This window comes from Acomys russatus, chromosome 21 (assembly GCF_903995435.1).
Source record: "Acomys russatus chromosome 21, mAcoRus1.1, whole genome shotgun sequence".
NCBI classification, from domain to species: Eukaryota; Metazoa; Chordata; class Mammalia; order Rodentia; family Muridae; genus Acomys; species Acomys russatus.
This window is the reverse complement of record NC_067157.1, coordinates 17222352-17249690: the sequence shown is the minus strand read 5'-3', so window position 1 is coordinate 17249690 and position 27339 is coordinate 17222352. Positions and strand designations below refer to the sequence as shown.

At 41.9% G+C, this 27339-nt stretch overlaps 1 protein-coding gene across 1 annotated transcript; it reads right to left on the bottom strand.

Moving 5' to 3' along the window:
* Positions 1 to 7294: 7294 nt before the first annotated feature.
* On the bottom strand, positions 7295 to 27257 carry LOC127205288 (nephrocan). Its single transcript, XM_051164493.1, has 4 exons — positions 26779 to 27257; positions 18843 to 19034; positions 9614 to 10515; positions 7295 to 7907 (listed from the first exon to the last, which is right to left on the bottom strand). The coding sequence occupies exons 2-4, from the start codon at positions 19029 to 19031 to the stop codon at positions 7460 to 7462; spliced, it is 1539 nt and encodes a 512-aa protein (XP_051020450.1). The 5' UTR covers positions 19032 to 19034; positions 26779 to 27257; the 3' UTR covers positions 7295 to 7459.
* Positions 27258 to 27339: the final 82 nt, after the last annotated feature.

Genomic DNA, 27339 nt, shown 5'->3' with positions numbered 1-27339 from the left:
CCTTGAACTCACAGTGATCCATCTGCCTCTGCCTCACAAGTGCTGGCATTAAAGGCCTGTGACACCAGCCAGGCAGCTGTCTTTCTTTAGTGAGTTGTCTATCATCTCTTTTTAAGTATATAATTTTTTTTCTTTTTTTAAAACTCATGTGATGAATATATTTTGGAGGAGCTAGACAGCTGGAGACTGAACCTATAGCCTTGCAAATGTAGGGTGGGAGCTCCACCACTGAGCCACAATCACAACCCCTTTCCTTCAAGTTCCTTCACCCATTCTTAAGAGTTCTTCACAGAGACATTGAACAAGTTTTGTTGGGCTTATACCTAAATATTCCGTTGGGATTCTAGTGTAAATAGCATTGTGTTGTGAATTTCTACTTCCACTTGGTCATCGCTGCTACCTAAAGAGGTGACTGGCTTTCTTTGTGGATCCTGATCCTACCACCTTGCTACGGTGCCTTATTATTCTAGTGACATCTTTTGTGTATTCCTTACAACTTCAACCCTGCCACCCACAATTTCTTCCTCCTTAGCCAGTGTAGCTTCCATTTTTGTTTCTTGTCTTATTGCATTAGCTAGTACTTCCAATATGATGGTGGAGAAAAAGAACGACAAGACACCTAGGTCTCGTTCCTGACTTCAGTGGAAAAGCTATCAGTTTCTCACAGTGAAATGTGTTCTTTGCACGTTTTTTGTAGGTGTTCTTTGACGAGCTGAGCAAATTTCTTTTTATTTATGGATTAACAATTCATGAGAGATTTGATTCATGACTGTGTACTGTATTTCAATATCTAGTACAACGTGTAGTTCTTTTTCTCTTGATTTTTTTCCCCATCCTATAAAAGGACCAACCTGTTAGTATATAACCCTTGTGAGATTTGCAAGTACATTTCACTCCTGGCAACGTTCTTTTTGATAAAAGTGTCTTCTTGCCAACTTTTGACTAAAAAAAAAAAAAAAAAAAAAAAAAATATATATATATATATATATATATATATATATATAATTTTTGAGATATTTTTGCTTTCCTAGTATACTTGATGACTTCCTAAAATTATATAGGTATAGAATAAATATTGTAGTTCAGGTCAATCTACAACTACTCTTCAAGGTCATCTAGTCAATTTACATATTTAAATTAGTTCATTGGTCTTTTAGATCCATGACTTAAACTTCATAAATCTAAAAATGTTGGCTGTATTTAATGTTGCAAATGACTGAGTTTTATTACCTTTGTTATATACAAAAATTAAAGACGGATGATAGAATACAAGGTATCAGGCAGATATTATGTTATACAGAGTTTATTAGATAAACATGGGGGGAGAAGGAAAGGGGGAAGGGGTACCCCAGAAAGAGAGAGAAGAGAGAGAGGGAGGTAGAGAAGTGGAGAGAGCTAGAGAGGTCAAGAGAGAGGTAGAGAGAGAGAGCCATGTGGAGGGTCTGTTCTTTTATATGGCCCAGGGCAGGACCATGCCCCCATGGCACATAAGCAGTGACATCACAGGTAGGCAGGCTGAAGCGGAATCCTAACAACCTTGGCATTCTTTTTTTTTGTTTTGTTTTTTTAAAGTCCTGCTACAGCAGCCATTGATGATCATACCTGTGGCAGGAGAAAAAGATGTTTTCCAAAAATCTCCTTAGTTGAAAATATGATACTTGACTTTGACACAGAAAATAATTTCAGAATTTGCCAGCATAAAAATTTTGAGGTTTTCTTCATTATCTTATTGCTATGATTAATCACATTAGTTGTAATATTGTTGGTTTTTTTGTTTTTTGACAGTATCACATGTAGTCTAGGCTGGCCTCCAATGCACTATGTAGTCTTGAACCCCTCATACCCCTTGTTTTTTAACTCCCAAGCGTTGGAATTACAGAAGTCATTGCTACACCTGGCACATTAGTTGAGTTTTGAATTCTAAACCAGTTGCTTCCCTAAAAGTCTTACATGGTCAAGATATATGATTCTTTCTTTACATTCTTTGGGGTTTTTTTGGTTTGTTTTGTTTTTTCGTTGGTTGGTTGGCTGGTTGGGGTTTTTTCGGATTTTTGATACAGGGTTTCTCTGCATAGCCTTGGCTGTCCTGGCCTCCAGCCCACAGCAATCCACCTGCCTCTGCCTCCCTGAGTGCTGGGATTAAAGGCATGCGCCACCACGCCTGGCTTTTTCTTTTCTTTCTTATACTTGACTTTGGTAATATTTTCTTAAAATGTTTACATCTGTAATAATGAGAGATATTAGTCAATATTTTATTTTTTTTATTATTTTATGTATGTGGAAGTTTTACCTGCATGTTTGCCTGTACAGTGCATGTGTGTATGGTGCCCACAGAGGCCAGAAGAGGCAGTCAGATCCCTGAAACTGGAATTACACATGGTTGTGAGCTTCCATATGGGTGCTGGTAATCAATCCTAAGTCCTCTGGAGGAGCAGCCAGTGCTCTTAACCAATGAGCCACTAGCCAATCCCCAGATGGTAGTTTTATGATGATATCTTATTTGGTTCTAGTTTAAGGGAAATGTCCTGACTTGATCCTCCTTCCCTTTTTGGAGTCTGAGTCTCATCCCCCGAAATGGCACCACCCACATTCAGGGTGAACCTCTCTCCAGATAATCCTTCTGGGAAATGAGCCATAGAACTGCCTAGGGTTTAATCTCCTACTCAATTTAAAATCCAGTCAAGCTGACATTGAACATTAGCCATCAAGGTGCCTACCTGGGAATTTGAATAAGGGCTATTACACCAAGTCCCCTATATTTGAACCTAGGAACAGTGTTTGGTGGAAACTTATTGAGTATATTAAAATAATATTTAACCTTAGAGGAAAATCTACCATATGAGCTCGTCTTTGTCAAAAACAAATACCTTTAGAAGACCTCAACATAAAACCAGAGACACTAAGTCACTTAGAAGAAAAAGTGGGGAAGAGCATGGAACATATTGGCACAGGAGACAACTTCCTGAACAGAACACCAACGGCCCAGGCCTTAATGTCAACAATTAATAAATGGGACCTCATGAGGCTGAGAAGCTTCTGTAAGGCAGGAGACACTGTCAAGAGAACAAAGCGACAGCCTACAGACTGGGAAAAGATCTTCACCAACCCTATATCTGACAAAGGTCTAATATCCAAAATATATAAAGAACTCAAGAAATTAAACACCACCAAACCAAATAACCCAATTGAGAAATGGGGCTTGGAACTAAACAGAGAATTCTCAAAAGAGGAATATCAAATGGCTGAGAAACACTTAAAGAAATGCTCAATCCTTAGTCATCAGGGAAATGCAAATCAAAACAACTCTAAGATTCCATCTTACACCCATCAGAATGGCTAAGATCAAAAATTCAAGTGACACCACATGCTGGCGAGGATGTGGGGAGAGAGGAACACTCCTTCATTGCTGAAACTAGTACAGCCACTTTGGAAATCTATCTGGTGCTATCTCAGAAAAATGGGAATAGGGCTTCCTCAAGACCCAGCTATTCCACTCCTTGGAATATACCCAGAAGATGCTCCAGCACACAACAAGAAAATTTGCTCAACCATGTTCATAGCAGCCTTATTCATAATAGCCAGAACATGGAAACAGCCTAAGTGTCCATCAGTAGAAGAATGGATAAAGAAACTGTGGCACATATACACTATGGAATACTACTCAGCTATTAAAAACAAGAAATTCCTGAAATTTGTGGATAAATGGAATGAGCTAGAAATGATCATAATGAGTGAGTTAACCCAGAAGCAGAAAGACTCAAATGGTATATACTCACTTATATCTGCATACTAGCCCAAGGGGCATGTCCCACGAAAGCCTTCACTTACCAGGAAACTGGGACAGAGGGGAGGACATCCTACTGGGACTCTAGATGAGAGAAGCATGGGAGAATAGCGAAGTAGAAGGATCCAGAGGGTCCTAGAAACCTACAAGTAGAACATTATGATAGGCAGATTTGGGCCCAAGGGTCCCACTCTAACTAAGGCACCAGCCAAGGACAATACAGGCGGTAAACTTTAAACCCCTACCCAGATCTAGCCAACGGTCAAAACATTCTCCACAGTTGAGTGGAGAGTGGGATATGACTTTCTCACGTACTCTGGTGCCTCACATTTGACCATGTCCCCTGGAGGGGGAGACCTGGTGGCACTCAGAGGAAGGACAGCAGGTTACCAAGAAGAGACTTGATACCCTATGAGCATATACAGGGGGAGGTAATCCCCCTCAGGAACAGTCATAGTGGAGGGGAATAAGGGGAAAATGGGAGGGAGGGAAGAATGGGAGGATACAAGGGATGGGATAACCATTGAGATGTAACAAGAATAAATTAATTTAAAAAAAAAACAGATACTTTTAGAATAAGACAAACCTGGGGCTCAGAGACAGTACAAAATCTGTGCAGCAAACCCTTAAGGTAGTCATTTACTAGAGCTGCATTGTCCCCAGTCACATAACGTTCACTTTCATAAATTGTGCTTTGGGCCACATGTGCCATTCCGTGTAGTCTTGGGGTTAATAATCTGGCAATAATTCAGTTTTTTGTTTGGTTTGGCTTCGGTTTGGGGGGTTTTTTGTTTGTTTGGTTTGGTTTTTGGAGACTAGGTTTCTCTGTGTAACAGCCCTGGCTGTCCTAGACTCACTTTGTAGACCAGGCTGGTCTCGAACACACAGAGATCTGCCTGCCTCTGCCTCCCAAGTGCTGGGATTAAAGGAGTGCCACCACGCATTCATCAAACAACGGCAAGTATATGATAGAAAGCTATGGGATTTCTGAATCACTTATAAGCATAGTAATTAATTAATGGATGTGTGTGTTTATGATTAAGCAAATTTTCCTAAGTCAATTATCTAATTAACTAAATGATATTAGGCGTAACTGAACTACCATCCTTGACAGTGTGTGTGTGTACATGTGTGTATGTGTGTGTACATATCTGTGTGTTTGTGTGTGTGTGTGTGCATCTGTGTATCTGTTTGTATGTAGAGGTGGGAAAGGTTATATGTATATATTTTTTTCTCTCAGCACTGGTAAAACTTTATGTAACTTATAGGAAAGGCTTAGAAGTCAGCTGGGGTTGGTTGTGCAAGCCTGTAGTCCCTGCTCAAGAAGCTAAGGCAGGAAGATCACAAGTTCAAACCCCGCCTGGGCTACAGAGTGAGTTCAAGGCTGACTTGGTCAACAAAATGAGATCTTGTTTCCAAATAAAACATTTTGAAATACATTTGGAAATATCTGGGGAAACTGATAAATGATAGAGAGCTTGCTAGTATGTGCAAGGCTCTAGGTTCATTTCCTACAACACATACACACACAGACACACATACACACACACACACACACACACACACACACACACAGAGTGATGAATGCTATGGTGGAAGGCTGCGCTCAAACCAAAAACAGATGCAAGACTGCGGTGTGTCTCATAGCAAAGCCATCATCCGCCATGCACCCCACCCTAGGTTCAGTGCTAGGGGCACTGAAAACAAACAAGCCAAGTATGATCAAACCAACCCTGGCTCTGCCTCTTCCTGTCTGTGGATGCCCCCAGTCCCGCTCCCCTCATGTGCAAAAGACCAGCTTCCTTCTCAACCTCTCGCAGCTTGGGAATTGAGACTATATATTCAGGAGGTATTGGAGTGGGTAACTCACCCCACATCCCACATAACTTACCTGTTTTTAGAGAGAACTACCGATCTAACCCATGTAACAGCAAGGAAAACTGTGTATAAATTCTCTTACTTATGTATTTCTATGTTGGGGAAGGAAGAGTCAGTGTGCCAGGGAGTCCCAGATACCAATATATAAATAGGGCCCCTCTCAAAAATGTTCAATTTTTATAAATATTTTGAAGAAAGAAAATATAAGTGCAAATTTTTAAATGTGTAAATCTGTGCGAATGTTTAATTTAAATATTAAAATGGATAAAGTTCTGCCTTTGGTGGCTTCTCTGTTCAATTTCATGATCCCTGCTATTTATTTTCTCTGCCATGAGAGGCAGTTGGTTAAAAAATTAAAAAAAAAAAACTTCCTTAACTGTTGCATGGATGATTTTTTACTAGTGAGAACAAAAACTGAGTTCGAATGGGGTTTCAAATGTATTCACAAACAGATTGTGCCGGTGCACTGGTAGGAAAGTGCTCTTCTACCAACCGTGTATTCCTCTATACACAGGCAAGCACCCCTCAAGGGCATGCATTTAACCCGAAGGAAGGCCCTGTGGGGACTGCCTGTTAGAACTCAAGGCACCGTGCAGCATGTGATAATACAGCGCTAATCTTCACTTCCTCTTCTGTTTTCCTTTTGGCTTTGGTAAAGCCTGTCAAGGCCTTCTGCCCTCTAGGCAAACATGTAAGTCATACTAGGCCAAATGGCTTCCTTCCCCGCTACCTCCAAAGGTAGAAATCTTGAGGGGAGGAACACAGATTCTAAAAGAACTAGAAGGCATTTTTTATCTCCAGAGAGAAGAGCAGTGAGAAAGCTAATGGTGTCTCCATTCTCCATTGCGTACTTCTGTGTGAGGCCCTCAGGTAGGCCCCTGCTCCCACCTTTGAACCTGAAGTGACTGCTGAAATCCCCACCCCACCCAACCCACCCCACCCAACCCACCCCTCCCACCCCCCACCCCCCCCACCCCCACACCCCACCTATGCCACTAGTGAAATGACGGAACTTTGAAGGAGCGGAGGAAGTTAGGGGTTAGTTGAAATCGTCGTCAATTTAGTTGGCTTCTTTATCTCTCTCTCTCTCTCTCTCTCTCTCTCTCTCTCTCTCTTCTCTTCTCTTCTTCTCTCTCTCTCTCTCTCTCTCTCTCTCTCTCTCTCTCTCTTCTCTTCTCTCTCTCTCTCTCTCTCCTTCCTGGCTGCCATGAGGTGACAAGGGCTCTACTACATGCTCACATCAAGTAACCATGCACTATGCCTCAGAAACCATGAACCAAGCCTTCCTGTGGATTACTCATTTACGCTCCAAGTACTCCATTCTGCTGCTGTGAGGAAGGTAACACACTGTTCTCACCAAACTTGTCACTTTTCCTTTGATACTGTGAATTGCTATGACTTGTTCTAGTAAGTTCTTTCACACTTGGCCCATCTGTTCTCATTGCTTATAGTAGAAGTTTGTAGTGTAGACCTAGTTAGCAGCAGCTTCAGCTTCATATAAGAATGTCAATGATTCTTTGGTAAAATGAAATACTCTATTTGTGGGAAGTTGGTTAAATGAAAATTTTATTTGACATTATTTGCCTAGGTTTTGGACTAAAACACAAATTGTTTCAAAATGGGAAACATCTACTTTTTTTTCCCTCCCACATTTTGGCTAATCTTTATCCTTATTTCATCTTCAAAAATAACAAAAAACACTTACGAAGAAGGTTTGCATATCTAAATGATAATGTATTTCTGCTTAAGAGAGTGAACATTAAAAATCAATTTCTAAACTGGGAGCAAGGCTTATCTCTAATCTATTTCATAATCGTCATCGTCATCGTCTACACTGAGTCTAATGCTGGAAGAGTCTTCCGGTTTTGGTCTCTTCTTGGCCTCTTTGCTTTTCTCGTTCTGGTGTAAATGATGCTCACATTGTCTCAGGATCTTCTTGGAGGACATCCAGATCTCCCCTTGTCGCTCTGCTGGGGCTGCACACTGTCCTCCCTTCACATCCGTGCCCTTGGCCTTCAGGACTTCCCTGACTCGGAGGAGACTGCAGGTGCAATTCCAGGGGTTTCCTTCCAGGTAGAGGTGCCTAAGCCGAGGCAGCCCCTCCAGTGCCTTGAGGTCTAAGGCAGAGATCTTGTTGTTCCTCAGGTTGAGGACCTGGAGCTGTTTGAGGTCCCTGAGCTCCCTCTCAGCCATGTCCTGGATGGCGTTGCCCTTGAGGTCCAGCCTGGCCAGGGTCTTAGGGAGCCTACGAAGTTTAAGAAAGAAACAGCATGAGGTGGTTCACGCCTGTAATCCCTGCACTCTGGGCGGCAGAAGCAGCTAGATCTCTGTGAATTCCTGGCTATCCTGGTCTACAAAGTGAGTCCAGGACAGCCAAGGCTGCAAGGAGAAACCCTGTCTCGAAAACAAAAAACAAAAACAAAAACAAAAAAGAGACAGAGGAAGGAAGGAAGGAAGGAGGGAAGGAGGGAGGGAGGGAGGAAGTAGGGAAGGAGGAAGGAAGGAAGAAGGAAGGAACAAAGGAAGGAAGGAAAGAAGGAAAAGTGGAATATTTTCTGATGTTTTGAACTGGCTACAACTGTCACACTATACAATAAAAAGTTCCTTTCCATCTAGGAAAAAACAAGTCTGTACATATCAAAGATAAGCCTTCCTTTCTGATTGTCACTGTGACTAACCATGAATAGGTAAAGTGGGAGCCACAGGAATGTTTGGAAGCCAGAAGCTGATGTGTTAATCATAAGGAACTTGATAAGGATAACGGGCAGGACCAGAAAGCCTTCTGTTTTGTTTTTTAGATGAAGTGCTGAAAAGATTTTTAAGATTTTTAAATGGATATAATAAACAGCATGGTATCTCTTAAAAGTTGAATAGTGGGGAGCCAGACAGATGGCTTCACAGCTGGTGAAGATGCCTACTGCCAAGCTCAGCAACTTGAACTCACTCCCTAAAAGTCACATAATGGAAGGAGAGAACCAACTCTCCCAAGCTGTTCTCTGACTGCCACATGTGTGCCCCACACAAACACATACACACAGGTGTAAACTAATGAGTGGATTATGAATAGTTAAAGCAACAGTTGAGCAGTTAAGGGGATGGTTGAGTAGTTAAGGAGATAGTTCAGTAGCTAAGAGGATGGTTGAGTAGTTATGGGGATAGTTGAGCAGCTAAGGATATGGTTGACTAGTTATGGGGATGGTTGAGTAGTTAAGAGGATGGTTGAGTAGTTATGGAGATAGTGAGCAGTTAAGAGGATAGTTGAGTAATTAAGAGGATGGTTGAGCAGTTGAGGGGATGGTTGAGTAGTTATGGGGATAATTGAGTAGTTAAGAAGATGGTTGAACAGTTAAGAGGATGGTTGAACAGTTGAAGGGATGGTTGAGTAGTTAAGATAAAAGCAGATGCATAGCTGATAGACTACCCACTCACATAGACACAGAAGGATACACAGAGCCTGCTTAACTCTTCGGTCATAGAACTGAGAAGAATTTGAGCGCCCCACCCCCACCCCCGCCGCCCAATAAGTAAGTCAAAATAAGTAACTACATTGTAGATTTTAATTTTTTCCACATAAGTACCACTTTGATGCTTTTTAAAACAGAAATATTTTAAAAAAATATCCCCAATCAATTTTTTCTTGTGTCCTTGCTAGTGGCTACCCATGCCCAGTCAGCCAATTTTGTATACCACATACTTAGAAATCGAGACATACTTTTTACAGTGTATGCGTATTGTGTTTGTCAGTGTAGATATTATCTGTATTGTTCCATCAGCAAAATTAGTTCCCTATGGATTTGGCTTACAGGCTAGGGATTCTAAACCACTATTTGAAATATCTGTCCCTAACCCCGAGTTTTATTTGCTGACTGCCGATTCCACGAAAGCAGCTGGTGTGTCCCAGTGTCTTGCAAATGCTCCTGGAATCTACGGTAAATGACAGTTTTCACTCACCTCAGAGGTATGGACAGCAGCAGATTCTGCTCCAGGGCCAGGTTGGACAGCTGAGAACACCTCTGAAGGGCTCCAGCCTCAAACAAGCTGACAACATTGTTGTCTAGAAAGAGATGTTTCAGGTCTCGAAGGTCCTGGAATTCTGGTGCCGTCACTTTCTGAATGAAGTTGCCGCTACAGTCAAGTTTCTGTAACCTTGCTGGTAGCCTGGGAGGCAACATTTGAAGTCGGTTTTGGGACACCTCGAGAGTAGTTAAATTGGTAAGCAGCTGCGCCCCATCAATGGAAGACAGGAAGTTCTGTGACAGGTAAAGTTGGGACAGGTTCTCCAAGTGTCTCAAATCTCGAAACCTAACCACTTTGAGCTGGTTTCTCTCCATCTTTAAAGCTAGCAAGGATCTGGGTAGATTTGTAGGAATTTTAGTCAGGAAATTACCACTGAAACTGAGGAGCTGCAAATTCTGCAAAGAAGCAAAGACATTCCCTGGTACAAGATGGAGTTTGTTGTTCTCCATGCTCATGGACTTCAGATGTGGAAGGCTCAGTGGTCCAGCTACAGATGCTATGTTGTTACCATCCACCACCAAACTTTGCAAACTGGTGAGTGAGAAGAGCATGCTGGGAGTCAGGGCAGAGATCAAGTTGTTCTTCAGTTCAAGGACTTTTAATTTCTTCAGCCCTTCAAAATCTGATCCATGTAGAACGCATATTGAATTATCATTTAATTTTAACACTTCAAGGTTGGCTGGGAGAGCCCTGGGGACTTGTCGCAACTTATTTTTCCAAAGTTCTAGGGTCTTTAAGCTACTCAGGGTTTTGAAGGTATCGTTTTCTACAGACTCTGTTCCACTGGCCAGAAGAATAAAATCTTCCAGAGCCAACAGTCCAGTGAAGTCAGATAGCTACGAAATAGCAATAACGCCAACAATAGTGATGATGGTGACAGAAGGGAGTGGACAAGAAAAGAGAAAATTAAATTATGATTCTGTGAAAAAAAAATTCACACACATTATCATTACAATACGAATGGCATTTCAGATTCCCCTTTGGGTTGTTTCTTAAATTACTCTTTGGAATAATAATTTCAAATCAAGTCTAGATAATGCTTAAATTTCATTGGTAATTTCATACATGTTTATTATTCATTGACATTGTTACCACCCTTACTTTCCCCCTCCAACTCTTTCTGGTTTCCCTTGAAAATCCTGACTAATACAGCTTCCATCAGTGTAAGACTTTAAAAATACTCTGTCACACACTCTTGGCAGATACACGATATTAGTCAACTCTTACTACACAATTTTTTCAGAGCCAGGCAATGCTATTCTAGGCAGAAGTGCTTCCAAGTTGCACAATACGCCATGCCCTAGAGCATCCTTTTATTGCATTTCAATAGCCAGAAATTAAACAACCTACAAATGTCTCACCAAACTATAAAAAAAAATTTCCTAAGCCTAAAAACTAAGATTACAAGAGGAAAAACATGAAAAGTAAAAGCTCAACTGTCATAGATTCTTCTGTCATTGGGATGTTAAATATTTTATTATACAGGAATTTAGAAAATAAGCCTAACTATTTTCCACCCCAATTTATACTTCACCAAAGAAAAGATTCCCAAAGAGACAAATATATACATGTGTCCTCACATAATACACATTGGCACTGGGCTATATATTGCTGCTGGACGTTAGTGCTTTCTCAATGATCCATCAACTACATTAATTAGTCCTATTGTCCACGGCAAGTTTTTTCTTGCATTTGCTCACTATTTACAATTGCCATGCACTTTCTGAAACACTCCCAGCAGCCTCCCAACAACACTCCAAGTTCGCTATTGCTAATATTAGTATCAAGATGAGAAAACTAGGAAGTTGAAGGTGAGAGACGCTCACCAAGGTCTATGGACTCCAAAGCCCTCCCTCCGTCAGCCACACCAGTTTTATTGTGTTAGGCCTATAAGCAACATGTTTCAAAAGGAACTCAAGACCTGGACACAAGTCCACACAGTTTTAGAAGAACGTGTGTTTTATAAATGATCACGTCCAGGTCTCCCAGCTCAGTGGTGAATTTTGGTCCTCTTTCGCCAAAAAGCAAGCAGCCTGCCACCTTCCATGCTACATTCTGAAATGAGCTTTCCTGGGTGTTTATCTTTCATATAAAGTCAGAAATAGACACAGACCTTCACTTCTCAACCTGTTGCGTACAGAAAAGAGGAATTTGATGTCACTGAAACTAAGAGATGGCAGGAAGCCAGATGCTCAATTGGCTCATCTGGGGACTAGACAAAGCATGCTGTCAAAGTTTCAATTTGGTTTCCTTTCTGCTTTCTACAGAGAGCCGCCTAGAGTTCATATAGGTGCTGCCACGTTCCTAACTGAATCTAGTAGCTAGCCTTTTTTCCTTTACTAAGCATGGGAGATATTTTCTTATTCTTTTTCTCAGAGTCAGCATGGATTAGTTTTGATGGCTTTTCATTAAAATAGCCACCATTTAACCAGATGTAGTGGCACTCCTTTAATCCCAGCGCTCGGGAGGCAGAGGCAGGTGGATCGCTGTGAGTTCGAGGCCAGCCTGGTTTACAGAACAAGTCCAGGATAGCCAAGGCTACACAGAGAAACCCTGTCTCAAACAACAACAAAATAAAAATAGCCACCATTTTTCTTAAAATTCATTGTTTAATTTTTTTTTCCGAGACAGGGTTTCTCTGTGTAGCCTTGGCTGTCCTAGACTCACTTTGTAGACCAGGCTGGCCTCGAACTCAGAGCAATCTGTCTGCCTCTGCCTCCTGAGTGCTGGGATTAAAGACATGCACCACCATGCCCGGCTCATTGTTTAAATTTTTACAGATTATGATCACTGACTCTTAAGAGAGGAAAACCAAGGCTTAAGGAATTAAAATTACCAGGTGGTAGTAGTACACACCTTTAATCCCAGTACTTGGAAGGCAGAGGCGGGTGGATCTCTGTGAGTTCAAGGCCAGCTTTGTCTACACAGTGAGTTCTAGGACAGCCAGGCTAGTTACACAAAGAAACTCTGTCTCAAAAAAATAAAATAAAATAAATAAAATAAAATAATAAAAATTGAAGTTGCCTGCTGAAACATGCTGCCAGCAAGTAGAAAAGTTGCCAGTATGGGTTTCTTATTCAAGTGTATAATTTTTAGGAATCTATGGCTTCGGCATATATTTAAGCAGAGAATGTAGAATTCTGGCAATACCTAAAGTAAAAAGGGGCATCTATTATTTTGGGGGTGGGGAACACAAGGGATGAGTGACAATGGGAAAAGAATTTGTCAGACCAGATTTCCCCACTCCATGACCTCTGCAAGGATGTGCTCATGAAAACAGAAAGAGCCGCCTTTGCCCTAGAGCTAGCCTTGGCAAGGCCGGTGGCTCAGTCAGACTTCTGAATGAGAAGAAGCAATGGTGCGGTGGGCAGCAGGTTTGTTCCTGCTGGCTGTCTCAGAGGCTCTGCTTCCGGTTTCAGTCTGAGGCAGGCTGTGGTTCAAATGTCTCACATATACAGAGAAGCCACACGCACTACAGTTGGACTCTTTATAGGTTCAATATAGGACAAAACTGCCAACCCCACAAAGAGATGGCTTCTGGCCTGTATGAAGCAAGCAGCAAGTAGTTTCTAAAGCAGTCTTGAAATTATTTTCTGGTTATGAAAGGAACATTTAGTCTCTATAAACTGTCTTAAAGCCCTGGGGAAAGGTGGAAAGAAATAATCTGTAATCTAACTATTAAATTACCCAGTTAAAAATCAATATAACAGATGGGTGAAGTGGTGCTTGCCTTTAATCACAGCACTCAGGAGGCAGAGGCAGGTTTCTACACAGAGAAATCCAGTCTTTTAAAAAAAAAAAAAAAAACAAAAGAAAAAATCAATAGAACTTCTCTTAAATACACACACGCACACACACACACACACACACACACACACACACACACACTGTACTTTAGGATAATTTTAATTTACTATCACAACTATATTCACATTTGACCTCTGCCATAGAAGAAAATATATCACTTGAGCTTGTAGAAGTTTGAATGACAATAGTGAAGTGAATTTAGTTCTGTTTTGCAGATGTGGACACAAAGAACTGAATCTGCACCCACCCCACCCCCAAACAGGGGTGAACCTGGTGCCCTGGTAGTGGCCACATGGTACATTGGCATCACATGGTTTTCATGTCTTCTATTAAGTACAATCAAGTACTTCATTGTAGCTTAAAAGTAACTATGCGTTAGGGAATAATGGTAGAAAAACATGAGGAATACAAAAGAGTAAATATGACTCTGTAAGAGTAAATTTTATTCACCTGGTTCGCCTGTCTGCCATCTGCTAACCTAGGCCTGGTTCTGGAAGCTTCTAGCCTCCATATAATCTCATCTAATTCTAGAATGTTTTCAGCCTCTGAGGCTTATGCCGAATAAGCTCACTCGTTCTAGCTCTTTCTGAACTCTTGCTGGCTAGTTCAGTTCAGCTGTTCTGGCTCAAATTCCTCTCCAAGCTGACTGATTCAAGCTGGCTTCTCTTGGCCTCTGAATTGCTCTGCTTGGTCTCAAGCTAATTTCAGCAATCTTTTCTAATCTTCTGGCTTCTCATTCTCTGGTTCTTTGTGTCTTCACCTGTGTCTAATGTGTTCTCTCTTCAACCTCTCTCTGTAAAACTGCTCTCTCTCTCGCTCTCGCTCTCTCTCTCTCTCTCTCTCTCCTCTCTCTCCATCCCTCCCTCCCTCCCTCCCCTCCTTCCCTCCCTCTCGCTCTCATTCTCTGTGCTGCCCCCTTAAGTATCTTCCATTTTCTCTCTCTTCTCCTCAGAGTTGGGCTTATCCTCTTCTGTCAAATCTTTCTCTGGTTCATCACATTTTCTGTACCCAATTAAACATCATTTTCGGGCCAGGCGTGGTGTCATATGCCTTTAATCACAGCACTCAGGAGGCAGAGGCAGGCAGATAGTTATGAGTTTGAGGCCAGCCTGGTCTACAGAGTGATTCCAGGACAGCCAGGAATACACAGAAAAACCTTGTCTCAAAAAACAAGCGAGAGGTGGGGAGGGGTGGTGTCTGTGTCTGGAATATCTGAAGAATGCTTGCAATGTGATAATTAAGATTCAAACAAGCCAATTTAAAAATAAGCAGATAATTTGCACTTATACTTCTCCAAAAATGTTATACAAATGACCAAGAAACAAATTTTAAAAATTAAAATTCAGTGTCATTAAGCAGTGCAGAATCATAAATCAAAACTGCAATGAGATACTGCCTGAGACACATTAAGATAGCTACAGCCAAAAAGAAAGGGAGACAGTGAATGTTGACGAGGATGTGGGGAAGTTGAAAATGTCAAATTTGCTACAGCAATGTAAAATCAGGTATCCACTGTGGAAAATAGGATGATAGTTTTGCAAAATGCTAGTAGAGTCTCCATTTCATGAAAAAAAAAATTCCTATATAGATACCAAAGAAAAGGGACAAGCTATGTCCATATAAAAACTTCAATACTGAAATATACGTATTCATAGTAGCATGGCTCACAATAAACAAAATGAAGAAACAATACAAATTTCTGATGACTACAGTGGATAACAACCTATCATATATAAGTATCACACATAGATAGATAGATAGATAGATAGATAGATAGATAGATAGATATGTGGAAGGAAATTCTGACATAGGCTACAGTAGGGATGAACCTTGAGAATATTCTGCTAAGTGAAAGAGGCCAGTCACTGAAGACTCTAAGTATAGGGAGAAAGACTGAATTCAGTTTGAAGAATGTTGTTTTGCAATCCTTTGTATCTAAGCAAAGTAGCCCAATGGCAGCTGAATAAATCTGAAATGTGGGAGAGCTCTGTATTAGAGATTCAGGTAGGGGAGCTATCGTCACTGAGGTACACTGAGGTCACATAAGAACATCTAATGAGAAAGGGGAGGTAGAACTGTAGAGAGAAATAAATGAACAGAAAGTTAAAGTGGAGATGTGTGTTCATATAGTTTCGCAGGGGGAAGAAAGCACATATTTCTGGAAAATGGAAGTGTGCAGCCGGGATTTAGAATTTTATCTATAACAAATAGGGAGGCGTCAGATGGTAGTGACTTACAGAATCAACAAGAAGTGGGGAAGCTGAGACAGGCAGAGTCTGGAAAAATCACAGGGGTGGGAGGGAGAGGAGGAACAGAAATATGGGGACTTTAGTATTGTAATAAAAGGGACAAGTGTGTGGCATAGAATAGGCTCAGAACAAAGCGCTAGGGAGGAACGGCCACTGCTGATGAGGGGGCGGAAAACGCCAGAGCACCTTTGGGGAGAGGCGAGAAGGGTGCAGTGTCAGCACACACGGAGAATGAAGAAAGAGAGGTTTGTCATGACCTGTCATCACAATGGAACACCGAGCTCCTGTTGAGGATGGGTAACAGCACCGACTAGGAAGCCCAGAACTGCACTGGAGTTGTAGAAGATTGTGAGTGAGTGTAGGGAGAACCTGGGCACAAAGAAAAAAAAAAAACAATGGACAGGACGTAGATGAGGCTGGATACTTTGCGTTCAAGGTGACTCCAAGCCGCCTGGCTCTGTGAACTTCTCCAGCAGGACACACTTGTCCAGGGACAGGAGGGACAGAGGAGGGTTAGCATCCTCCTTTAATATTGAGGCCTTGCTGGAAGGTAATTGAGTGTGGAAGACAGAGAGGGAAGGGATAGAGGAAGAAGGGAGATTGGAAATAAACTGGGTATCTGGGAGAGCATGGGTAAACGTAGGGCTCCACGTCTCCACAAGTTAAAAAGAGAGGGAGCAGGGGGCTGGAGAGATGGTTCAGCGGTTAAAAGCACTGACTGCTCTTCCAGAGGTCCTGAGTTCAATTCCCAGCAACCACATGGTGGCTCACAACCATCTATCATGTGATCTGATGCATACTGTATACATAATAAATAAATCTTTAAAAAGAGAGAGAGAGAGAGAGAGAGAGAGAGAGAGGCAGCTAAATGGAGAAGAGTGGAGAAGGTCACAGTGGGAAAGGGACGCATGACACATGACTTTATGTACCAAATGATGCGGCTAAGGTGGCTGAGGCCAAGTGGAACTGAGGAGAGATGCATTTTGAGAACAAGGGGCCCCAAGAATGGGACAATAGACTAGATATCTGCCGAGAGTCCAAAGATGCCCAAGAAGATGAAGGACTTGGGATGGGGGGGGGGGGGGGGGGGGGGGACAATAAGCAGAGAAGAGGCCAGACATACAGTGTAAAGTAGGCAAAAGGAAAGGAGGACGGCTATGGGCCAAAAACATGAACCTCAGAGAAGTAGGAATCTTTACAGGCAAATCTGACAAATAAAATCTCTCTTATCCTAAAGGCAGAAGCAGAATTTTTAGGCTTTTATCCTAAAACATCCTCAAACATGACATCCACAATCCCAAACAGTTAAATCTTATGAACAAGTAACAAACCCATTAAAGTGCTGCTTAAAGTAGTGTTTATAATTAAGTCAAAAAATTCGTGTTACTAGTAATCTTTACTCAAAGGTGCTTTATTCAAAGACGCTTTTCTTTATATATGGGCACTAGTTCTGTTAAACTGGAACTAAACAAATAGAATATACATTGTATCCCCCTCAGTCACAGTCATAGGGGAGGGGAGTAGGGGGAAAATGGGAGGGAGGGAGGAATGGGAGGATACAAGGGAGGGGATAATAATTGAGATGTAATATGAATAAATCAATAAAATATATTTTAAAAAGAATATACATTGTATTCACTGTAGAATATACATTGTATTAAATGTATCTAAGTGAAGTTTGGTCACTTGAGGCTTTTTGTTTCCTCAAAAAAACAATGTGCTTTCATCAATCTTTCTGATGTGACCTGCCCGTCCAAGAGGCAATTGACAGAGTTAAAGTCATGGAAATGGCAATGTTACTGCTCAATACGCCTAAAAGGGGGACAAATTGACTCAATCGATAACAGAATTTGATGAGTCATCAATTGACAACAAAGTGGCAAAATAGGATTAGTACCAGACTCTGCAGGCAGCTTAGGTCACAGAACAAATATTTAAGTATCTCACATTTACCCAGCTGTCTTGCCTAAATGCTAAGACCCAACAGGCAAGGTCAGAGTGGCTCTCTGGTATTAGGTGCTATGAGAGTAGGTGGGAAAAGCAAACAGATAGGGATGCTCGGACATACTGAGCCTTGATAGTAACCTCATGCCATTTTTGTTAAACTAAGACACTCCAGTGGAAAATTCTCAGCCAAATGAAAAGTGCATAGGTGCCTCTATGTGGAAGAGAGACAGCTTCACCTAAAGTCGCTCAGCAAAGGGGCTAATTCTCTAATTCTCAGAGGCCTAGCTCCTTATCTCTTGGGCCTCTGAGGCAGTAGCAGTGAACACTGAAGGGAAATTGCCGGAGACTTTTCTACCTAGAAGAGGACTTATCTAATGCAGCCTTCACACTTCATCAAAGACAAAAAATAAATGAATAAATTTAAAAAAAAGAGAGAGACACAGAGATTTGCTAGTAGTTTGTCTAAGATGGTCATGTATCTAGCAAGAAAGAATCCTTGTCTTCTGATGCCTTCCAAAGCACCAAAAATCAAGAGTAAATTTTCTTTATACTTGGCAAAAGTCAGACAAATTGGCAGTACTGTTTCCAGAGTCCTCTGGATACAGAAGCAAGAAAATTATCAAGCCACATCATGAGAATTGCACCTAACTTGATAAAATTAAAGCCACATAGCTCTGGGTTTTCACACAGCCCAAGCACCTGACTGGCTGTAGATTTGTAGGAATCAGTCTGATCTGCCAGTTCATCTCGCTAATCTTATGACGCTCTGTTCTGATTCCTATGGGGTAAAATAAAACCTTTTCCTTTGAGGACTTGTTCCATGTAGGGCCCTGTGCTCTTTAAGAAAGAGCCCATTCTTCGTGTGTTCTTTGCCACAGCTTGGTTTGTTGTTGCTTTTTAATTGTTGAATAAAAATTGAAACAAATTTCTGACTTTCAGAGCTGGGTATATGTGGCTAGTTCCCTAAAAAGAAATCTCTAGAGGCATAGAGCACCTTGCTTATGCACAGCAAGCAGGGAGTACAACAGCTTAACTTGAGAATTAGCAATTTTCAATTAGGATGATTCAAGTTAAAAAAAAAAAAAAAATCCCCATGTTCACCCCACACCGTGCTCCAAGAATAAAACCGTAGCAACTTCAATGGAGAATGATATGCTCACCTGAAGGTGCTGGATTCTGCTGTGGCTGATGTAGAGTCTCTTGGTGGTGGGAGGAATGCCTGGCGGTACTTCCTGGAGCCTGTAGCATTGCACAGACTGCACAGCATCACAGCTGCATCGGCCTGGACAGTTAGCGCTGAGGCCATGGCTAAGAGAGAGCCACAAAAGCAAAGCGCAGAGCAGGTGCATCTTCTGAAACAGAGGTTTGCAAGTAGCAAGCACCTGTTTAGGTGACACCTTGCTCTTTATACCGTGGATGCTGATAACAGAATCTTATGAATGTGTACTCTGTCCGTGTGAGAAGACAAGGGAGAGAGAAATCTCCATTTGCTCCATTTGTCTGGGTTAGCAATCATTACAAAGAGGAAGGGCGTAAACATTGATAAGCTGCCTTAATATCTCTAGGTGAACAAAACCGTATGTTATTTATGACTTGCAAGTCTAAACTGCAAACACTGCTATTATCTGAAGTTTCTCTGTTTTGTTAAATGTGACACTGAGGAATTAGTGGAAAAAGACAAAGAGCTGTTTTATAGTGGGCCATAAAACCTTTGCATTTTCTGTGACCCTATATTAAAACCATTTTTGCAAGACCTCGGCAAGCAGGTGTTTTCTTCCCACATTAATTATTAAGGGGAAATAGGCAGGCTCTCTACTTGTTACTGTTTTGGTGACATTTTATTGCTAGATGAAACAATGGGTTGCAATGTGAAATATTTAGAGCCGCAGATAAGGAGCTTGGTTTATCTATCTCTTAATTCACCCAAATACAATGTTTTGGGGGAAGAATATCTTTCTCACTCAAAAATGTTAACTCTATTAAAAACAAAACACTAAGTACATCTATTATCTTTATCTTCTTGTAACAATGGCACAAGGGCTCTTTGTTTTCTTCACAGGGATTTGTAAATTGTGGCATCTTGTACAGGTGTAGGTGGACAGGGTCATTTATACAGGATGTTCTGTGCTTTGGCCTGCACAGGGCATCTCTGCTGAAGCCTTCAAGAGTGGTTAACAGCTGAACTGTGTGCTGTTGTGCCTCAGCAAGTGGTACAAAGCAACCTTTTACTGCAGAAAAGCCTCTTCAGCAGCCCTTCAGCTCTTCTCATGCACTGCCATTTGCAAGCAGTTTCTTTGGCCTGATAACCAAATGTTGTGATTTCCAGAGGCCTGGTCCTATGTGCCTTTCTGGTGTTTTGTTTTGTATTTATACTTGTTTTCCTATTTGCTTGGTTTTATTTTATTTTATCAGAGACAAAGAGTGGCCCAAAGTTTCTTTTCCATCAATGTTCTGGCTTTCAATACCTTATTGCTTTTGTCTTATAATAGTTATTTTTTTAAGTTTTCGAAATTTCCCAATATCAAAGTATATCATTGATTTTTAAAAGCTGGAAGAAACTTTAAAAGGGCAGTCAAGATGGCTTTGTGGGGAAAGGCACTTGCCTTCAACCCTGATGATCTGAGTTCGATCCCTGAAACCCATAGTTGAGAATTGGCTTCCAAAGGCTGTCCTCTGATCTCTCTCTCTCTCTCTCTCTCTCTCTCTCTCTCTCTCTCTCTCTCTCTCTCTCTCACACACACACACACACACACACACACAAAATGTAATAATCATAATAAGAAAAATGATAGCAAAGAGTGGAAAAGTCAACTTTAGTTCTATCACAAAGTTAAATGTTGTCTTTCTAGGCATGTTCTATGCTTAGGCTTGGGAAAGACAAGAGAAATGCTCACTAGACATCTTATATGAGTCTGTGTGCCACTGAACAGGTGACTTTAAATTGCTTTTGTGTTTCATAGTATCTAATCTGGAGGTTGAGAGCTCCTTTCATTATTTATTTTGCTAGGAAGGGCCATAGATCTAGCATGGTGGAGCACCGTAATCCCAACTCAGGACCCTGAGGCAGCGGGGCAGTGAGTTCTGGGAAAGTCTGTTCTATATAGGAAGACTTTAAAAAGAGAAAAGAAGCCAAGTGTGATGGCACATCCCTTAATCCCAGCACTCAGGAGGCAGAGGTAGGTGTGAGTTCGAGGTCGGCCTGGTCTACAAAGCAAGTTCAGAATAGCCATGGCTACACAGAAAACTGTCTCAAAAAACAAAAACAAAAAGAGAAGGAGAGAGAGAGAGAAACAGAAAGAGAGAGACAGAGAAAGAGAGAGAAAAGAAGAAGAAGAAGAAGAAGAAGAAGAAGAAGAAGAAGAAGAAGAAGAAGAAGAAGAAGAAGAAGAAAAACCACAGGAACTGGCCCCACTTCTTTCTGCTGACATCTGGAGCTGTACACTCTGACCAAGGGCTAGCCACATATGGTTCAGGTTCCTAGTGAACTTGAGTCCCTAAGATCAAGGATAAGGTTCCTCACAGAGAATTCAGAACCCTTTTGATGGTTTTACCAGGTTTGCTGTGGGAAGGAAATGCCAGTAGAGGAATACGATGTGTTTCTCAAGCACAGAAACACAATGATTTCCCAGACAGCTCTATTCAATGTGCAGCCCAGAATCTAGATTTAACCTTTCAGCACAGGAAACAACAGTCTCAGGGAATTGTCTTTGCATTTGAACTGGGCTCGGATTGGGTTTTGATGCAGCTTCTCAAACCAAGTTTCTTCCTGACTTATTATCATGATTATTATTTGTTTTTTTTTTTTTTTTTTTTTTTTTTTTTTTTTTTTTTTTTTTTTAAGAAACTTTATTTTCTATCCGCTCCCTTTCCATTTTGCTTAATCTGTTCACAGGAGAGCTGCCAAACAATCCGTGGTTATACCAACCCATTTAGTGGCCTGAGCAGTGAAAGTTACAGACCAGGAGCTGCCTCAGCACTCCAGCTTTCAACAGACAGGCTCAGCTGTTACAGATCTTGAGAACAGTCTGCCACCTCAGGCCGAGCCACAGTGAATTTAGGAGCTGGCATGACTCTACACGCCAGTCTTTGTCATTGGTAACGGCCCTTTCAGCCGTTCCTTCTTCCTCTTCTTTATCTGTTGTTCAAGCATGACCTCTCATGTGTGCTTACAGTGGTGCTGCCCGTGCACAGAACTTCCCGGGCCACCGTCCACCATACCACAGCAGCCGAGGGAGCTCTCCTGCTGCATGAAATGGCCATGTGGATATTGCAGAGGAGAATCTGTGTACAAAAGATACCTCCGGGAGGGGTTGCTGGCTCGTCCCGGGACCTGTCGCCATTAGAAGTCTCACCTCTTGGAAGGTTGCTTGAGTGAGGTTAGTGGAGGGCCTTGGGATGAAGCTACCAGCAAGGGGACTATGGCTCCAGTGGCAGTAGGACATTTCAGTAAAGCTCCACTGGTCAGTGTTCCTAGAAGGGGTGAGACCCTGGCATCAGCAGAGTTCTCATTGCCAACAATGGTTTGAGCTTCCAGCACCTTCTCCTGGGTCCTTTTAAGGTTTCTGATGTAGATAGATGCCATCACTTCTTCTCTGACATGTGACCATTCTGTGTGGAAATCAAGGTAGGTGCCACCTAAGTGGGCTCCTGCTTCGAGGGACTCCTCTTCTTTGGTTTGCAGGATCTCAGGAGCGCCAGGCATGGGGGGAAAGTTTTCCTTATGTTACGACCAGAATCAAGAGCAGTAGCATGTGGGTCCTTCCCGGGACAGCAGGAGAGTGAAAGACTTCTGATTGTCCTAAAACTATAGGGTCATTGGCTTCTAGTGGGTAACAGGCAGGGATGCTCTGCTAACACCCTGCAGAAACAGGATGCCACCCACAGGAAGGAACATTTACAGTCCAAAATGTCAATAGTGCCATTGTTTAAAAAAAATAAAAACTGCAGGAAACTGAAATGGATATTGACCTTTCCTGATTTATTAAAAAAAAAAAAAACAAGGATCAGAAATAATTGGTATGTATTCTGAAATTATATTCTGGGAGCCATTACTACAAAAGGCACCATGAAGAACTCTGTAGAAATTGTTTTTAAATGATTGTTGCTGTTGTATTAAATGGAGGATTTAACTCCTTTTTGACATTTTGATGGATTTTAATTGTCACAGGATGATCTCATGAGAAAACTTAGAGATAATATTCTTTTTTAAAAAGATTTATTTATTTACTTATTATGTATACAGTGTGTACCTGCAGGCCAGAAGAGAGCATCAGATCTCATTATAGATAGATGGCTGGGAGCCACCATGTGGTTGCTGGGAATTGAACTCAGGACCTCTGGAAGAGCAGCCGGTGCTCTCAACCTCTGAGCCATCTCTCCAGCCCCAAGATAATATTCTTGATAACCTTTTCCCTATGATTCATAGAAAACTGAAGTACAGAAAAGGAACTGACTTACCCAAGTCAGACCTGACCTGGCACGAGGCATATCAATTCATGCTCCTACTGCAAACTGGCTAGCTAAGTCAGAAATAGAACGTTTTTCAAAAATAAAAACACATGGATTTCTTAGTTAAAAAAAATACCTTAGGGATTTTTAAAATATGTACCCAATTCTTTCAGACTTGTTTATGCTTGACCACGTTGAGCAAATGTGTAAAAGTAACACAGAAAAAACAGACACCTCATTTTTGTTTTTTGCTTGTTTGTTTCCCTCTATAAAATGAAGGCATCTGGGAATAGTGGTACATATTTACAGTTCCAACATAGAGCTCAAGACTAGCCTGGGCTACAAAGCAAGTCTCAAAAACCAGCTCTGTCCAAGCATTCTTGCATCCTCAAATTGAAGTACTAGGTATGATAGGCAGATTTGGGCCCAGGGGTCCCGCTCAAACTAAGGCACCAGCCAAGGACAATACAGGCGGTAAACTTTAAACCCCTACCCAGATCTAGCCAACGGTCAGAATATTCTCCACAGTTGAGTGGAGAGTGGGATATGACTTTCTCACGTACTCTGGTGCCTCACATTTGACCATGTCCCCTGGAGGAGGAGACCTGGTGGCACTCAGAGGAAGGACAGCAGGTTACCAAGAAGAGACTTGATACCCTATGAGCATATACAGGGGGAGGTAATCCCCCTCAGGAACAGTCATAGGGGAGGGGAATAATGGGAAAATGGGGGGGAGGGGAGAATGGGAGGATCAAAGGGATGGGATAACCATTGAGATGTAACAAGAATAAATTAATAATAAAAAATTAAAAAAAAATTGAAGTACTAGGCAAAGGACATGCTGGCGGTACGTACAGTGGAAGCTCGTGGGGGAGGGTGTAAGCTATCAGAAACATAGGTGAAGATGCTTCACGAGGGGGAGTTTGTGTTTGAGCTGTGAGGACTGACACCCTGAGAAGTAAACAGTGACTTGACAGTGAGTAAAGAGAAAGAATCAATGACCGGTAAACGCTGATAGCCACGGATAGACAGTGGTCTATCTATCACACAGCACAGACAACGCGCTGTGGGGGAGAGCCAAGGAAGAGTGTAGAGCAGGTCACGGTGGAGAACGTAGAGTTAGTCTTGACGGGGCAAAGGAGTACAGATATAGCAATGAGAACCGAAAACGTTTTGTCATGCGTTCAGGCTGAGTACTCTATACCAAATATAGCATCTGAGATCCTTTAATTGTAGAACAGGAAAAATAAGTTTTAAAGCCTAAATTATACTGGACTTAATAAATAAGGCAGAATATTGCTAAATAAGCCTCTCTATGTTTGAAAATTAATGGGAATGAGTGATGCTTAGTATAAAGCCTTCAACAGAGTACAGCTTAAAACTCACAGATTTTCCATGGAGTTTCCAGCGTCATCACTACTTGGTAGTGATCTAGAAGAATCTACACCACTCACTGCCTTCACAGCTACCAAAAGACACACAAGAATTTTCCCTGTCTTTCTAGTTTCCGCAGTCTTCACTCTGTTTGCCTTCAGTGGTGAAATTCAATATGAACAAAATAAGATTGTGGAGCTGGGATTCCGAATCCCAGGAATCATGAGGCACGGACGGCACGACTGCTAGAAGTTTTAGGCCACTCTGGTGTATACATATAGCAAGCTCCAGACCAGCCAGAGAAACATTGCAAGACCGTCTCAAAACGACAATGGCAAAAATAAAACCAGAGTGGTTTTAGTTACACCATGTTATTTTAAATCACAGAAGAAAGATTTATGAGTTATTGGAAATATCTTCCAATCCAACTGAAAACAGAACTACCACAGTCTTTGTTAAGCCAAGTGAAAACAAATGTCACAAGTACTGAAAAGACAAGACACACAAAAACAAATCCTGGGAAAAGACCAGGCAGCAAATGCAGATAGTGCATACCGACAGCAGGGGGCAGCACCTGACCACCGAGCCTCTTTTTTTTACCTTGCCGGTCTAGTGTCAAAATCCCAAACCAAAGTAGAGGGTGGCTACTAGGCAACCACATGAGCATTTAAAGTCATCACTAAATACTAAGATGGTGAGCACATAGGATGTGGCAGCTACACACACACACACACACACACACACACACACACACACACATTTTTAAAACCTCATTTTGTAAACTATGGGAGGAATGTTGTAACTGTGGATAACTGTGAGGGTTAAGATAAGTAACTATTTACCTAGGAAGTTCTAAAAGCAGTTGCTTTTCAAACATACCTTTGATACATGCAACAGAGCAACATGGATTTTCTATTCTTCTGTATCCTATAGCTAATGCCAAAGACAAGTAAGAAAAAGCTACCTATATTGAAATGCCTGCTGTGTAGCGTTACTAAAACGCTTAAACCGTCTACAACTCTCGTATTTAAAAAGTAATTATTCTTACCGGAGGATGTTTTGAGAATCAAAGAAATATCTCTGATACATAGCATATTCTTAATAACCGAAAGCTATTGCTATTGTAGTTTTAAGTATTTTCCCATTCTCAAACAGTAATTGTTAAAAAATTTTCAATTTCCTGGGGGAAAAAAAGTATCACTAAAGAAAATGGCCTGGAATTTCCGAAACGTTCTTGCAAATATTGTACAGGAAAATACAACAGCTTCGTGGGGGAGGGGGTAGGCGAAGAGGCTGGAAAGAGAGTTTAGCAGATAAGAGCACTGGCTGAACAGGGTTTGGCTCCCAGCACTCACATGGTGGCTAACAACATCTGTAACTCCAGTTCCAGAGGATCTGGTACTTTTGTTCTGGCCTTTGTGAGCACCATGCAAGCATGTGGTGCACAGAAATACATATACATATAGGCAAAACACTCCCTATATATGATATATCATATGTGATATATATTCATATATGTGTATATAATCTCATAGGTTTAGTACACACCAATATAGAAGTGTCCATCCTCTTTCAATGTTGGTTATCATATATATGACATGTACATATATATATACACACATAAATACACATGTATTTGCATAAGCCATAATACTTTTTGTTTGATGCTAACCAGTCTTGCACTGGAGTACCCACAGTGCAAACTAAATCTGTTGTTTCTTAATTTTTATTGCTACTGCTTTGATGAGAGGCACATGGTGCACCGTGCCATACGGGTTTTGATTCATGCTTGAATAAAAGCGTCTATCGCAAGAACAGCTTACAAAAGATTCTGGACTCATTCTCCGAATACTCTCGTAGGCGAGGCAGGAGACACAATTCCTGCCAGCCTACTCTAATTAGTCTGACTTCTTTCCCTTCCGGACTGTCTGCTCTTGGATTAGACAGGGGTGGAGTTGGGGAAGTGGAAGAGATGGGAGGCAGAAGATAAAGAAAGCCCTTGTTTGACGCTCCCCGTGCACACAGCACTGGAACTAAAAGTTCTGAGAGCCTCGCTAGCTTATAAGCTCAGCTTGAGTGAGGGTCGTTTCATTAGCTGTTATGTCCTCGGTGCCTACACCGGGACATGTATTCAATGTTAATGAACATATAAAAATGACAGGTGGGGAGGGGCACTATAAAAATAACCACGGCATTCCAAGTGGTTGTTTTAGAAATATATGATGTGTGATGTAGTAAGGATGAGTGCCATGTGTCAAGTATTAATCACTTTACCTTAATGCTAAGTGAAGTAAATTTTGGAAACTAAGTTCCCAAGTTAAGTAACACCAAAGTGGGGCAGCTAGCACGGGATAGGCTTGTCAATCACACGAGGGACCATGGACTCAGCAAAACTTGGTCAGCAGCTTCCATGGGCAGCTTCATGCAGTTTCTTACTGGAATGCACGCCCTGGCTCACAAGAACAGCCAGCGCACACACACCCTTCCAGACCTAAAAGCGAACTGAAAAGCCAAAGGGAAAACGTGGCTATTGCGCATGCTCACATGGCCCTCGGCGCTCCTACCCAAGCCCCTAGACGCCCCTACTGCAACTTTCCCAGGCGACTGTGGGAAAGGGTTCCCGCCCACTGTGAAGCCAAACTGGCGGAAGCCAGTCCCCTCTGCGACGTGGAACCCTTCCCTGCGTCCGGCCTTTCCCACTTGCAAGTGGACGCCGCACCCGTCTGCTTCTCAATGCTGTGCCAGTTGTCAATATGGCCGCAGACAGGCTTGCGCAGGCAGAGGCTTTTCATTGGCTAACGTCTCGTACGGCCCCGCCCACTTCCTCCCTCTGCG